This window comes from Uloborus diversus, chromosome 9 (genome assembly GCF_026930045.1).
Source record: "Uloborus diversus isolate 005 chromosome 9, Udiv.v.3.1, whole genome shotgun sequence".
Lineage (NCBI taxonomy): Eukaryota > Metazoa > Arthropoda > Arachnida > Araneae > Uloboridae > Uloborus > Uloborus diversus.
In genome coordinates, this window is record NC_072739.1 from 4,904,962 (window position 1) to 4,921,597 (window position 16,636).

The 16,636-nt window shown below is 37.2% G+C and overlaps 1 protein-coding gene across 1 annotated transcript in view; it reads right to left on the minus strand.

The window, feature by feature from the left end:
* LOC129229718 (sushi, von Willebrand factor type A, EGF and pentraxin domain-containing protein 1-like) overlaps window positions 1–16,636 on the minus strand; it is a 63,004-nt gene that overhangs the window by 25,622 nt on the left and 20,746 nt on the right. The window contains exons 8-9 of the mRNA XM_054864082.1: window positions 8,628–8,801; window positions 2,323–2,505 (exon numbers count right to left, since the gene is read on the minus strand). Coding sequence (XP_054720057.1) covers window positions 2,323–2,505; window positions 8,628–8,801 — 357 coding nt within the window. The remainder of the gene's footprint in view (window positions 1–2,322; window positions 2,506–8,627; window positions 8,802–16,636) is intronic.

Here is a 16,636-nt window from a genome sequence, read left to right on the forward strand (position 1 = left end):
GGAAAATTGTTCAAATCAAAAAGATATCTTATATACAAGTTTTTTATCAAAAGCTTTTTCCTACAAAGTTTGTTTGAAGCAAATTCGCCTCACAGTTCGGAATTGCTTTGAATTTCCCCGTAGGCGCTAATGTTAAGTTTTTTTGAACTGTTCAAAATTGAACAAAAAATAGTTCAAATCAAAAAGTGAAATATGGGAATGAGGTGTCCTCGCCGAGATCTTTCGAACAAAAAAAAGTTTGTTCGAATCGGACTATTCATTCAAAAGTTATTAGGGGGGGGGACAGACAGACAGACCGACAGACAGACAGACCGACAGACCGACAGACAAACCGACAGACATTTTTCCCCATCTCAATACCCTACTTTCCAATTTTTAATTTTTCAATATTTATTTAATTATTTTATTTATTTTTGACTTTTTTTTGTTTTTCACGATATTTTTAAGATGCATTAAGCCTTCTTTCATGCTTTTTTCTTCTTTTTCTGACTTTTACTGGGAAAGTAGGCTAAAAATGAAAAGCAATTTTAAAAATGAAAGTAATATGTATACAGGATAGCATTTAAAAAGCAAGTCTGAAAGGCTTTTTCAATAGTAACCTGCACGTTTAAAAAAGAAACATCAAAAGAAAGCCCTTTCATAAGATATACTTCGCTTATCAACTACTCATTTCAGTGCACGTACTTCGAACTAGCCTACCCCCAGAACGTAGAACAATTTTCCCCCCTTGCATTGCCTGCTACAGCAATATATTTTTAACACAAGCAAAGCCTAGACTACATAGCTATTTCTTAGTCGTTATGTTGTTGGAATTGAAATGGATTAATTATTTGAACAATATAAATAACTTTTACTTATTATATACTTCTAAACACGTTTGCCTTCCTTCTAATTTGAAACTGCCTTCAATTTACTGCATCAGGTATCATTTACATTTAAGATAAGGGTAACCCCCCTTTGAGAACTTCGGAAAAGATATTCAAAATATTTTTTTTTTAAAGTAGTGCACATTTAACCCTCTTACTTACTTAAAAGAAGCAGCAATATTTGCTCTTCCTGGATACCCACGTGCATGACGTATTTTTTAAAACCTCATTCCCTTATTTCGTCATTCAAAAATATCGCTAATGTATGTTCTGAAGTATTTTTACCCAAAGAGTTTTACTGAAAGTGTATTGTTTGTTGCTTGTAAAATATGGGGGAGGGGGAATCGTAAAGAAGTTTAAATTCGGTGTCCCGAAAGCAAAGTTGAACTTCTTCATCAACCTTGTTTTGAGATTTATCATACTAAGTATAATTTTAACGTAGTTTTTGTAAATTGACTACATGTATTTTTATATTTTTACTCATACAAAAATACTTCGGTACAGAAAATTAAACAATCAGAGGGTTCAAGCAAAAAATAAACTTTCTAAATATTTAAAAACTCCTCATTTTTACTTCCTAACATCAAGATTTCTATCATTTGTAATATTGCTACGGAATAGCAAAAGAACAATTTCAACCACTTAAAAAAATAGCTTTCAAGCGGTAACTTCAGGATTATTGAATGATACAATCAGCTATGTACAAATTGCCTACTTTTTTATTGTAACATACAGAGAAGAAAACTTATTTCACAATCTTACCAAGATAATGCAGGACTTGACCTTCAAAGCTTAGATTTTTAAGCAAACACGAATTGCTTATTGTTTTTATCTGACCGTTTTAGACGTCCGTGAGTTCGTCCTTTGATTCTTGGACGGACTACACTTCGGCCTTCTCCCGATGCTGTTCCTCATGCATGTTGCGTCCATATCCTACACACACACCTGCATACACACACACACTTACCTACATACATACAGACACACCTACATACAAATACTAAGAATACATTTTAACGTAGTTTGTGTAAATTGACCACATGGATTTTTATATTTTTTATTCACACACCCATATACACTCACACACGCCTACACACACACACGCACGTAGAAACGCCTACACACGCACGCTTACTCACTTCCACGCGTGCACACAAACTCACACCCACACACACCTACATACACGCCTACATACACATACACGCCTACATACACACACACACGCCTACATACACACACACACGCCTACATGCACACACACACGCCAATACACGCACACACGCGCCTACATACACTCACAAGTCTACATGCACACACGTGATTGCGGAAAACATAATTTGTATTAAAGATGTCAAAGTTCAATTTTTTAAATTTTTTTTACACATGACTCAAAAGTTACCTTTAATGACTGTACTGAATTTGTCTGTCTCTAATGTTATTAAATGGCAATTCTTACCAACAACACACGGTGGAAAGTGTCCCTGCCATTTTCCACCGGTGCATGTCACTAAATGATTCTCTGCTCGAGCAAGATTGAATCCAACAGCGCATTCAGGCTCAAACGTCTCTCCAGAACGAAGGTAGACTCGTTCACTTTTTAGCAGACCGGTGAAGCTCAGTTCCTTCAGGTAGCACCGGGCTGTTCATCAAAAAGAGAAACAAAATGGAACTTCAAGTATGTAGAGGAATGTTCAAATAAGTCGAACCACTGTAGAAAATGCTTAGAAATGGAAAAATAAAAGCTATAAGCTTTCAAGTAATAAACAAGGGCGAGTCAGATGAAATGGAGCCAACCCTATTGAGCAAAAATGGTTAGCTCCATCACCTGCGATGCATGCGCGTAGAGCAGAAACATTCCTCTTTTACGAAAGTGAAGCAAAAGTGTGAGTTTCAAGTTCTTTAAGACGCTCATACACTGGGTTGAAGACAGTAGCGTGACACAATGCTCCAAAAGAAGAACAGTGTGGTGCGGTAAAGGTTTTGACAGCTGAAGGTGTTTCCGAACAAGAAATTAGTTTAGTCTACGGTGAACATTGCATCTCATTGTACACTGTAAAGCGTTGGATCAAATGGTTCAGGTAGGGACGTGAAAGTTGCAAAGTCAATTCAAAGGCCACCTTGCAAACCACAACTGGCGTAGTTGAAGTGGGAATACAATGCAACATCCTCCGTACTGCCCAGATTTGTCGCCTTACGACTTTCCCACCTTTCGGGAATTTGAAAAAACATCTCAAAGGCACCATTTGTGTTGGATAATGTCGAGAAGGAGTCAGTTACAGGCTAAAATAAGAAATAACAACGTCAAATAGCACAAATTGCAGATTACCGCAGACACATGGTTGAACGCAACGTTCCTTGTAACGCGTCTGCAGCAATCTGTTCTATTTGACGTTGTTATTTGTTATTACGCACAAAGGTATTTATTTTACTCAGTTGCAGACTATTTGAATCAGTAGTCCAAAGAGTTGTATGAGACCGGAATCACGTGGCTCGTTTCTCAATGGGATAAATGTATCAATGTTCATGGAGAGCGCTTTCAAATAAAGTACTCTGTCATATAGTCGCATTGGCACACTTTCATTTGACTTGCCCTCGTATTTGACTTTTCCGTATTAGTCCAGGTTAGAAAGCCGTATAATCTTTCATATTTCCATCATCATCACATTAAGGATTAGGATGAAGAACCAGTTCATGACTATATATTTTCTGCAAGGAGACTGTGCCTTGGTGGTACTATTAAACGAATTATTTTAGCATATATAAATCCTGTATCCAGCGTATGATGTTAATCACCGATTTTACCATCTTTTTTGGTGAATATAGCCATTGTTTGAACCGCCTTTCTTAATGTCTGGTGGAATTTTTCAAACTAATGTTTCTCATATGCACGCCACTGTGGCTTACCAATTTTAAGTTTTCTACATTTAAAATTGTATCATTGATAATCATACCAGATTAAATGTTAACCACTCCCATCCCTGGGCGATCAGAGTTATTTAATGCATCAATGAAAGTGGAAAGTTTTTCATGAATGTCTGCCATTTGTGTCTGAAGCAATACGAGTGGGACGCTCTTTGGCATGAAAAGTGACTGCGTTTTGTACCTCACCGTTCTTCATTGATTTCAAATTGTTTTTCAATCTACTAAAAATTCCTAGTAATAATGTCAAAGTAGCAGTTGTCGTTTTATTTAGTGGTTTCCCAATAATACCTGATGACCCATGATCATAGCGCATATAGGTACTATTTAAGTTTTCTGATATGTTTTAAGCTTTTTCCTCCTTTTGAGTTTATTGTTTTGCTAAATCAAAACTTTTACGCTTCCTTTGTATCATTGTAATGATTATATTCGGTTAAACATTCTATTTTAATGGCCTTTATAATTAAAAAAGACTATTAACACCCTGAAATAGAACCTTGAATTTCTTTTGGCAGACATCTTGAATTTTACCAATTTGGTAAAAATGCTCAAGGTTTAGCGTCTGGTACTCATCGGATTTGAAATCAGCTAGTCGAATTCTTATAGAAAACACCAAAAAACCTTATATATTGTAACGGATTCGGTGCGACTTCCACTTTCTTGAAATGAAGACACAGTTCTTGATAAAAACACAGGAAATTTATTTACACTATGTACAGGAAAGATCTTCAACAACTGCTAAATTATTCATCAGCAATTAAGCAATTATCACACAACACCGTAAACTCAACGTTTACACACGTAGAAATGCATCTTCGCATTCTTTGGACCATTCAAACTTTTGCTTGCTCTCCGTCAGCTTATGCAAAGGTCGTGCAATGTTGGAAAAACCCTTTACAAACTTCCTGTAGTACGTGCAGAGCCCCAGGAAACTTCGCAGCTGATGGATGTTTTCGGGACGACTCCAACTCTTGACCGCGGATACCTTTTCCGGATCGGTTTGTACACCCTCAGAAGAGATGATGTGACCAAGGTAGTTCACTTCCCGGCGGAACAAATTACATTTGGACGGGCTTAACTTCAGATTGGCTTCCTTAAGCTTCTGCAGCACCTTCCTAAGATTTGCCAGATGTTCTTCGTAACTGCGTCCCACGATGATGATATCGTCTAAGTAGACCAGACAGGATTCGTAGGAAAGTCCTCTTAACACTGTCTCCATAAGACGCTCGAACGTAGCTGGTGCATTGCAGAGGCCGAAGGGCATCACTTTAAACTGCCATAAGCCTTGTCCAGTTGTAAACGCTGTCTTCTCTCGGTCCTCAGGGTGTATCTCAACCTGCCAGTAGCCGCTCTTCAAGTCCAGGGTCGAAAACCACTTGTGTCCGGAAAGAGTGTCCAAGGTGTCGTCTATCCGTGGAAGAGGGTAACTGTCTTTCTTGGTGATTTCATTCAGTCGTCGGTAATCGACACAAAATCTGGTGGAGCCATCTTTCTTTCGGACCAAGACGATGGGAGAGGCCCAAGGACTGGATGATGGTTCGATTACATCATTCTCCTTCATCTCTTTCAGAAGGGTTTCAACCTCTTCCTTTTTAGCGAACGGTAGTCGTCTTGGATGCTGTTTAATAGGGGGGTGTTCTCCAGTGTAAATCCTATGCTGCGTTAAATTCGTACGGCCAACATCCTCCGATGTAGATGAAAACAGATGCTTGAAGTCGTCCACCAATTGTTCCGCAGCAGTTCTTTGATCCTTCGATAAGGGTGCACTCCCAATTAACTTCGATGTCAAGGACTCAGAAGACACAGTCTCGGGGGAATTGATTCTTCTAATGATGCAGTTTACTGGAGTACAAGTTGCTAACACTTCACCTTTCCGAATATTCCTTGGCCTTTCACTCACGTTGGCGACTCTTACAGGAATTACATCCTTAGAAAGGTCCACAAGCGTAGATGCTACCAGCACTCCTTTTAGGTTATTGTTTAGGTTGGGGTATTCAACGAGTCCAAATCGAAAACTATTGCTTTCTTCAATAGAGCCAGGTATTAATGATTCTGACCTTGAGGGAATCGATAAATCTGTTTGGGCTATTATTTGATGAGCGGATTTTACATCACTTTCTGCGGGGAAAACGGCTATGTCTTCTCTCATCGAGTGCAGCTCGTTAGTCTTGAAGTCGAGAGTGAAGTCATATTTCTTCAAAAAGTCCAATCCGAGAATGAAGGGGTCCGTGATATTAGCGACGAATGCCGTATGATGGTAGGTGGCATTCCCAAACACTATTTCCAAGTCCACTTTACCGTCAATCTCGATCTTGTCACCTGTCACAGTCTGGAGACTTACGCGTGGCGATGTCCACAGCAGTTTCAATCCAAATTCACGAGCCACATCTGTCCTAATGATTGTCACATTGGCTCCAGTGTCAACAATCAGTCTGCAGGGGTTCCCATTTACATGTGCGTAAATGAAAAGTCCATCACTGCCACTACTAGAAGAGGAAATCTGCAGAGCTTTAGTGGTGGTGATTTCCTTCCCTCGCGTAGTTTGGCGAGCCGGACAACTCCTTCGCAGGTGTCCTTCACTACCGCATTTCCAGCACTTCTGCTCTTGTTTCTTTTGGGCTGTTATGCTGCTCAGATGTCTTGTCAAGTCACCGAGTTGTCTCTCAAGTTCAGCGAGGTGGGACGACCTGGAATCAGACTCATCAGCTTCCTGAGTCCGGATTAGATGGCGATCCACACGGGTTGCTTCTTGGGCGGCCTCGTATCTCATCGCATACATCAAAGCGGATTTCAAGTCGTTTACATTCGCCATCCGGAGGGCCTTCTGGATCTCAGGATTCCGAACTCCGTCGATGAAGTAGTTGAGTGCCAGGTTGTCCCGAACATCCGCAGGACAGTCGCAAAAAGCAAGATGAGACAGTCTCTCGACGTCCGCCGCTAGCTCTTGCAGGGTTTCCCCGGTTTTCTGGAAACGGGACTTCAACTGGAGTCGGCTGAACTCTTTCTGGCACTTCTCACCGAAGCGAAGCTCCAACGCAGATGTGAGGACGGCGAAATCCAGGCGCTGGCTGTCCGGAAGGGTCTGAAGAATGTCCGCTGCGTCACCTCTCAGGGATGCTGCAAGATGGCAGGCCTTGGTAGCAGAGTCCCATCCGTTCGCTTCCGCCACTATCATGAATTGGGTTTTGTACACCTGCCACGAACTTTTCCCATCAAATGTGGCCAGTTTAATGGACGGTCGAGCAACAGATGTGGGAGCGCAAAACTGTACAGAGCTGCTTTCCGCGGTCGCCAATCTCCTTTCCATGTCTTTAATTTTCTCATCCACATGATTCTCAACTGTTGCGATACGGTTTTCTACTGTTTCAAATTTTTCATCAAAAGCATCAACTCGATGCTCTATCTCATTGAATTTATTTTCCATCACAGTCTTTACCGAAGTAAGGTCGTTTTTAATTTCCTCTTGGTTAGAAGCTAAATCCTTTTTCAGCACCATTAAATCACTTTTCCATTGTTCTTGATTAGCCGCCATATCATTTTTTAATTGTTCTTGATTAGCCGCCATATCATTTTTTAATTGTTCTTGATTAGCCGCCATATCATTTTTTAATTGTCCTTGATTAGCCGCCATATCACTCTTCACAGAGTTGATTGCATCAAGCAGTTGTTTTAATTGTTCATCCATTGCGCGAGTAATCACCATAAAATTAAAGTCCAAATTTAAAAAGTCTTTATGAAAAAATGTCCAAAGTCACACTTACTGCAAGAAAGTCCTGAAGTAGCCCCACGTTGGGCGCCAAATTGTAACGGATTCGGTGCGACTTCCACTTTCTTGAAATGAAGACACAGTTCTTGATAAAAACACAGGAAATTTATTTACACTATGTACAGGAAAGATCTTCAACAACTGCTAAATTATTCATCAGCAATTAAGCAATTATCACACAACACCGTAAACTCAACGTTTACACACGTATTTACTTCCAAATACGAAAACAACACAGCGAAATGCCTCGCTATAAACAGAGCAAAATGCCCTCAGCTCGAAATATCAATCCAAACTAAACTGTTTATCCATCGCTAACGGCTTTTATACACCGAAAAGAATTTTCCACAACATTCTTACCTCTTCGCGAAATGCGTAGACCGTTATCAACGAAAAGAAAGAAAATAGGGGTCGTATACTTTAGCCGAATGAAAAAGGGGTTGTATATTCATTACGGGAAACTATTTACAGGTTACGTTCCTACAATAATTACTATTTACAGAATTTGTAACAATATATATACAAAAAAGAGGCTTCATGACATTTCAATGAGTATACTGTGTCGATTATTTCCTGATTTTTCTTTTGCTTTTCAAATTTACTTATTTCTCAGCTCTGAAACTGCTATATTGATGTGTAGTACCGGAATGTATATCTATAAAAGACTATGCAGGAGCGTTTATAAGTTTTTATGCTCCTTATACAAATCCCTTTGACCTTACATTTTTGTCCATTCTGCAAGTTCGCGTTTAAGTTCGTTGTTGCAATTTCAAATCCTCGCCAGCAAATTTAAAAACATGAAATGTTTTAAAATTTGCAACTGCTTTGTTGCTCTATTTTATAGATGTATGAAACCATCTAAGATTTCCTTAAAAAAACTGAAAATTCATTAAAAAAGTACCACGCACTTCTAACACGTGTACTTGAGTACACACACCCACTTATCTTTTGTTGTTTAAAATATTGGGTTATTTACTAGGCATTAAAGGAAATCGTTTTTTTCTACAAATCATATTTTTAATTCATTTAAATCTCTCTTTCTGGAAAATTTCGTGTAAAATAACGGAAGTGCTTACTGTCTCTGCAAGCTGGAGGACTTCCTTTCCATTCACCCAGATGACAGTACACGTTTCCTGGTTTCGCTTCCTCGAAATCTTCCTTACACATGTAGGTGACTTTGCCACCATGCGTTTCGTTGATGCTGACCACCGCTGTGTTTCTCGTTCCAGGGGGCGTCACACGACATGCAGCTGAAAATAAATGTAATTGAATAAAACAGAGAATATATAGCTCTGTTAATAGAAAAGTGACATAATTCAAATATTGGCATTTTAGAGTTAATATAATGAAAAGGCACCCTGAAGCCTTTTCATTAAAGTATTTTTTTCAAGAATGCATTATAATTGAAAGTATAACAGGAAAAAAAAAGTATTTTATTCATATGCGCTGTTCTGATTAACACGTTGTTCCATTAGAAAACTTTTAAACTGCTCTTAACCGACTAAATGCAATTTTTTAAATGTGTCACTTTTCTATCAACGGAGAGATATATGTATATTCCCTATACAAATCCACAGTTAACGTTGGATCTCGACCAAAATTGGCAGGGGAGTACTTGGACACCCCGAAAGAAGGCAGGGGAGTTTCGGAAAGCCAAATAAGTGCCGAACGTTCGAATTTTAATTTAAAGACCCAAAAATGGCATTAAATAGTTCTTTCTACCCGAAATAATAATTTGACTGTCTTGATTTCAGTCTCATTCGAAAAGCCATCGAAAAATACCCTTAGAGTAGGTAGACAGAGCTGCGGATTTTAAAACTACAAAGTCTTAAAATCACCAGGATAAAAGTTACAGTGACCTCTCACTTATACGCGACCAAAGGGGACAACGAAATTTTCGCGCACAAGTGAGATTCACGCAAAAGTGAAAACCCCCAAAAATAAGCTTAAATGCAGTAAGTTATCAACAGTTATAGTAATACTAATAGTACACTACTGATACTAATGAATAAATACGCTCATAGTTTCCATTTATGCATTGTAATTTAATAATAATATAAAATTTGAAGTTGTACGTTTTGTCATTTTTTATACACTGTACAGTATGTAAGCGAATTCCACAAAACCTAAAAACTGTCGCGTGATCAGTGTCATAGTCTGTGAGGATACAAAAGATCCTCGATACAGTATGTCGATGCTTTCCGCTTGACCACGACTTTTAGGAACGTCAACCTTTTCGCATGTAACCCGTTCTGCCCTCTCGATGTCAATCGCAAGACTAAATGCACCCCTAATTGCACACTTGCGCGAAAAAAATGCGTTCTTGGAAACATTTTGAACATTGGAATAAAGGTGTGTAAAAGCATTCCAAGAGACATCAAGAAGGGTACAAATCTTCCGATACGCAAAGCGTGGATAGGCGATTTAACTAAAACTTGAAATTTTTTTATCGTGCATAAGTGAAAGGTGCGTTTTAGGTTTCGCGTATAAATGAACAAGAGTTAACATTTTTTCCCTATATCGCTGGCCGGGCCCGTGAGAAAAACGCGCATAAGTGAAAAACGCATATAACAGAGGTCGCGTATAAGCGAGAGATCATTGTATAAGCATTTTTAAGTGAAGGAATATCACTATTAAATCGGAAATTTATCGTCTGCCGCGAGCTCAATTTTAATTAGCGTGAATAAAATCATTGAGAAGAAATATATGTTGCCATTTTTTCCTCGACTGTGAACAAATAAATTATTGCTTTTATTTTGAGACTTTTCCTGTAATCGGAGGATTAAAAAAATTTCCTTTTTGGCTATTTTTTCGTGATCAGTGGGGAAATATAAGTTTTTTTTTTTTTTTTGTTCAAGCCTTGATTATTGAATACGCGTCAATTAACACAGCTTTTTATTTCGAGGTAGATCGTGCAAAGCCGGGCAACGCAACTTGTGTTTTATTTTTGTAAGATTTTAGGATAGAAGTGTTACATAATTTGGCAGAGTAATTCCAACTAAACGACATGGACATATCACTGACGAGGGGAGGGGCATTTTACATTTGTTCTTTTTTCTGTTTTTTTCAAAAGCTCAAATATTTACTACAGTCGAATCACGATAACTCGGAGCTTATAACTCGAATATTCATTTATCTTGAAGTTTGCATCGGGTCCCAAACTCTTAAAACTGTTGTGGAAACTTCCCATAACTCGAACTATCAATTACTCGAACATTTTAGCCGGTACCTTGGGACCAGGGTTGCCAGACGTCCCGGATTTCAAGGGACAGTCCCGTATTTTGAATAATTGTCCCGCGTCCCGGGGAACTTCCATACGGGACGTCCAAAGTCCCGTATTCTAGCTGATAACAATGTTTTACAGAACGAGACATTATTTTAATATAAGGGAAAAAAAATAAAGTAAAACAAAAAATGTGCAATAATGAGCTATAAGAAAATCACGTGGCAGCAAATGCAAAAATCATCTTCCTTTTTGATTTGGTTTGTATGTTTTTGTTTTGGCGGCAAACTATGAGGAACCAAATGGTTGCTTCTTCTTTACTCATTGACTAATGTTGGAAATATATCTCTGCGCACGCGTCGTCAATCGCAATGAAAACGATGTCTATACTTTGAAAGGCGACATTTTGTGAGGTTTAGGGGGGGGGGGAGAAAGGCTTTCACCGTCAAAAAATTCATTTTATTTACGAATTTTTTCAAAGAAAATGGTTTGGGTAAATATATTAAAACCTTTTGTGCATTATTATGTATCGTTTGAAGAATATTCTATAAATTTTGATCAAAAAATATCCACAGAACAAGCCGGTGACAGGGCTTTTCACAGATCACCTTTGGAGAAAGATGATTTGCGGTGTTTAATGTATCTCAGCTGACATTTATCTGGAATCAAGTTCTGTTTGAATTTAGTCAAAGTATTATAAATTTATCCTCCCCCTACGTTCTCAGATCTTTTTTGGTTTGACTTTAAAATTTTTGGCGGCCGTTTGAAATTGAAAGAGCTATTTTTCACGAAAAATTCCGCTATTTTGTTAGTAAAAAAAGCATTAAAAAAATAAATAAACCTCATACTCAAAGTATGGAGGAGATTTTTTTTTTGGAAGAATGTGTATACAAAATTGATCGGTCAGTTGGTTTTAAAATGGGAGTGAACACCGACTTTGAAAGAGTGGTTTTGAGAAAAACGTGTTTAAAGTTTTAGAAGCTAAAAGGCATCAATTCCAGCTCCATAGAAGACAGTCCCTCTAGCAGCTTCGATTTCCTTAGCCTTTTCTTCTTTCATTATTTATTTATTTTATATTTAACTAACCCCAAGTAAGCAGCACTGACATTCTGAGCGTCATCCGCAGCTTTCAGAACAGCTGCATTCTTCGGTAGCTGTCGGAGCTACAGTTTGAAGGAGCGAAGACTGAATGCTTGAAAACTTTGAGAATTTTGCTCGAAACGACTTGAAATTTTGGGAATATATTTTTGAAATGCTTCATTACAAGACGAAATAAAAAAGGAAAAACCACTTTTTTAATACTGCAAAACCTTCCCCCCCCCCTCCCCAATGCTTTGTTACGATTGAATTTTTCAGATTTATCATGACTAGACGCCTTAATAATCCCCCCGCCCCCCGTTTTTACTCCTAGAAGCCTGTCCCGTATTTACTGTTTTTAATTCTGGCAACCCTGCTTGGGACTTGGAGTTCTTGAGATTTGACTGTATGTTGTAAATGGTTAGTTTGAGTGATTAAAGGTAGGGTATACTTTACTCTTCTGTCCCTTACTAGAAGTGACATTTGAATCGCTGATTTTGGAAAGGGCGTAAGTCACCACTTTTGACAAATCGAGATAATAATGGGAAACAGTACTGTGTTAGTAAACCTACTAAATGAGATTAAAAACGGCATAAGTCTGTATGAATAGTGATTGATAAAAATGGAGGGGGGGAATTTGCGATGGCTTTGAAAAGAGCGTTAGTCATTGAACTTACGCCCATTTCAAACTCATTGACAATTCTAATAGATGTGGCTGGTTGTGCAAGGTAATGTGTTTTGTTTCTCTTGTGGTACAGTGTTTTATGAACTGTTGTGGGTAATCGTCAGTATTTTGCCATATTGCATCATCATTTTACCAATATTGCATCGTCATTATCTATGCTGTTTTGGGTTACTTAATTTTTTTAAACATTAATGATGGACAAAGTAGATGAAAAAAACGTAAAAAAGGAGTCAGAAACATGCTTTGATTCACTTTCTGAAGAGAAATGTGACGGTGTCCTTGCTAATTTGTACTCTATGCAATCAAAGACAATACAAGACGTCTATTTTTAGTCCTTCGTTGATCACCATGAAGTCGAAAAACATCGTCCCAGAAGAGAGAACCACGAGTGATGCAGTCAACTTTCAGCTATCATGTCATGCAGGGCTCCCAAAAAGTACCTGTTTGTCAAAAGGTTTTTCTCAGTCTTCACAGCGTGCTCGAAAAGAAGCTAAGGCGTTTACATGGATTGTTAAGAAGAGGAGACACTCTAAAAGAACTGCGCGTTCAAGATCCTCGACCAAATTTTGAGATTTCCGCCATTGAAATCAACCGAATGGTGGAGCATATTAAATCATCTCCCACGAAAACGTACCACTATTCCAGTGGAGAAAACGTCTACGTCCCTGATTCTGGTAGCCAGAATCATGCAATGATTCTGGCTACCAGAAAGGATCTCTTCACTGTCAAAGTGCTACGCCCCAAAGAAGTCAAAGATTTCAGTCAATGGGGACCAGAGTTTTATAAGAAATCCTGCGTCCCTTTGAAAAAAAAACCCGCCCGGGCCAGAAGAGTGATCATCGCGATTTATTCTCCGCCAGTTCCAACAAAATGTACGTGTTTTGTTCTTCAACACCTGGATCCTTATTGCTTTTGACCGAACTGAAGGTCTTAACTACAACAGTTACAAACTCTTGAAAGTCAAGAACATCCCCGATCTACCAACTACGCCAGCAAACTGATCTGGTGCCCATCAATGAAAAGAAGTTGACTGACATTAGAAAGGTCCTCCCTCACGTACCCGAGTAACACCATGGATTTTACAAAAGGATCCTCTCTTGGAAAACGACGGCTTCTGACAACGCCAGCGACGACAATGAAATGTAATTTAGAAACATTTATACAACTGATAATAGTTTATTTTAGTTTTTTTTTATTTTAGTTTGATTTAGTTGTATACTTGTAACATTTATACAACTAAAATATCTTTAAAATAAGTGCAAAGAAAATATTTTTTATTGCCAAAAACCGATTGGTTTTGAAAAGGGCGTAAGTCATCTAATTTGTAAATTCGGTATTTGATCCAAATTAATTCGGAAATTAACCAAGACTTTACTGAACATATGCAAAAGCTTAAGATAACGGTTTTATCAAGTTTTCTAATAAATTACTTTTAAATAAAAAAAAACAGCCTTCAAAAAATAACCAGGAAATAAAAAGAAAAAAAAAATAACTGATTACACTTACATTCTATTTCCTACCCAAACATAAAAATGAAATTTATTTTACAATTCCAATATAAACATCAACTAAACTAAACACCGAATTATAAAATAAACACTGATTTAAATTACAATACGATGAATTATTTTAAATACCTAACTAATTATATACGATCTCTTAATTTTTAATAACTTTTTGAAGTCGGAGCCTCCTATAAACTACTACCTAACGTAACTGAGTAGGTTAAGTTTTAAAGACTAATTTCGCGTATAGTTAAATTAGTGTTTAATTCAGGATTCGGTGGGTTGTCAGTTACGTTATGTAGTTCTTTACAGGAGGCCCCGACTTCAAAAGGTTATTAAAAATTAAGAGATCGTATATAATTAAGTTAGGTATTTAAAATAATTCATCGTATAGTAATTTAAATCAGTGTTTATTTTATAATTCGGTGTTTAGTTGATTTTTGTACTGGAATTGTAAAATAAATTTCATTTCAATGTTTGGGTAGGAAATAGAATGTAAGTGTAATAAGTTATTTTTTGTCTTTTAGTTTCTGGGTAGTTTTTGAAGGCGGGTTTTTTTTTTAATTTAAAAGTAATTTATTATTTACTTTTTAGTGGTGTATATAACACGGCGAGAATCTCGGAGACTTCCCACGACTGTGAAGAAAGGCTTTTTCAAATGCGTAACTGTGTACAAAAAAAATTGTGTTCATCATTAGTTCAACTTTATCAAAGTTCGCTTTCCAAAAGCAAATGCACGAGTCACTTAATTAAAAAAAAATCGCTTTAAGTATGAATTTGTAAAATTGTAAATTTTAGAATTGTAATATTGTAAATTGTAATTTATGTTTCGCATGTTTTTATGTGTCATGTAACTCGTGATAAAAGTCGCATTTTCTTCACATGACCCCACTATAGATAAAGATTAAAAATTCTACTAGAATGAATTTTACGCTTGCTTCAGAGAATCCTTAATTCAAAATGTTCATTATCATTACTCTTAATAATATATATTTTTAGTACTTTCTTTAACTGTAAGTAAAGAAAGTATATACCTTTGTTTTAATGCCTTTGTTTATCAATGGGTTTTATATTTAATCGTTTGTACGGGAAATTGCATGAAATTTATTATTTTAACTTTTCCCTAAAGAACAAATAGGGTGAATCAAAGATTTGGAACCTAAGTTAGACCACCCCTAAACAAAACCACCACTAATCAAAAAAAAAAAAAAACCCATAAAAACCGGTTCACTAAGTGAGACGATACAAAAAGTTAATAAAGTACAAATCGATTTAAATGTGAGTAGGATATTTGAAGAGTTCCTTCAATTTCATCAGACCTGAACTTGATTACCATTAGACCACCAAGGAAGTAAACCATTTCAAACAAAAAAAAAAGGATTTTCCTTATCGGTACAGGCAGGTGCGTGCACAGAAATTTTGGAGCCCATCACAAATGACTTTTCCGGGCCCCTCTCCATACTGTTTACCCCTATATTTCACCCTTAGTTGTAAAAATATTGGTCCCCCTTCAGGCTCGGGCCCGGGCCAACAGGTGTCCCTCCCCCCTCCCTGTGCACGCCCCTGGGTACAGGTGTCTTCTAGTATTTATGGAAGATTGTACAAAGAAAAAACAAATCCGACGAGTTCAGAACCTCCTCCTTTTTTTCAAGCCTGCTAATTAATGTAAACCTAATTTCAAATTGAACTGGCGGCATCGTGAAATAGTAACTCCAGAATATTGGTCAAACTTCAGAAATCATACACAGTTATCTATATATATATAAATGAATGTTTGTCTGTATGTCATCCATTAACTCAAAAACTACCCGGCAGATTTGGCTGAAACTTTCACCGTTTGTTATTTTTAGTACTGGGAATGTTTATAGACCAGTTCGAAAAAAATCCGATCGATAGTTCCTTTTTTATTCCAATTTAAGTCACAATCCATTGGATAAATACGAATAAAATTATCGGCTGCAGAAATTAATTCGCGTGAAAGATCTCATTGATAAGAAGTTAGCTGTTGCCATTTTTCTTGAGTTTGAACAAATAAGTTCCTTCTTTATTGTTTTATGGCTTTTCATGCAACGGGGGGATTTAAAACTTTTTCTATTTGATATTTTTTAACGATTGATTGATCTTGCAAACTGCGTGAGTACGATTTTTGAGTATAGTCATGGCTTCACTTGATACCTGGACCGATTATTATGAAAATTGTTATATATATATGTATTTTTCCACGGAGACGGTGCATAATATGCTCATTGAAGCCACTCGCCACCAGGTGGCACTGCAGAGTAGCAACTTCTGCCCCGTTCACCCGATTGTCATGAAAATCAGTATAATGATGTTTTTTTTTTGTTGGTGTAGCAACGAGCGTCGGGTACAGCTAGTAATGTATATTATTAAAGAATATAAATTAAATCGTGGGGGAGGGGTGTTCTGTATTCAATTCCCCCTCAATTGAACACTAAATATATTTAAAAATCGGAATATTAAATAAAGAACTTTATATTTTAATGCCTAAATAAAGTTATTTATTAGTAAATAAAATATTAAGGTAATTGACTCAACTATTAAAGTAGCAAAATATATTTAATTTACTGCTTTGCT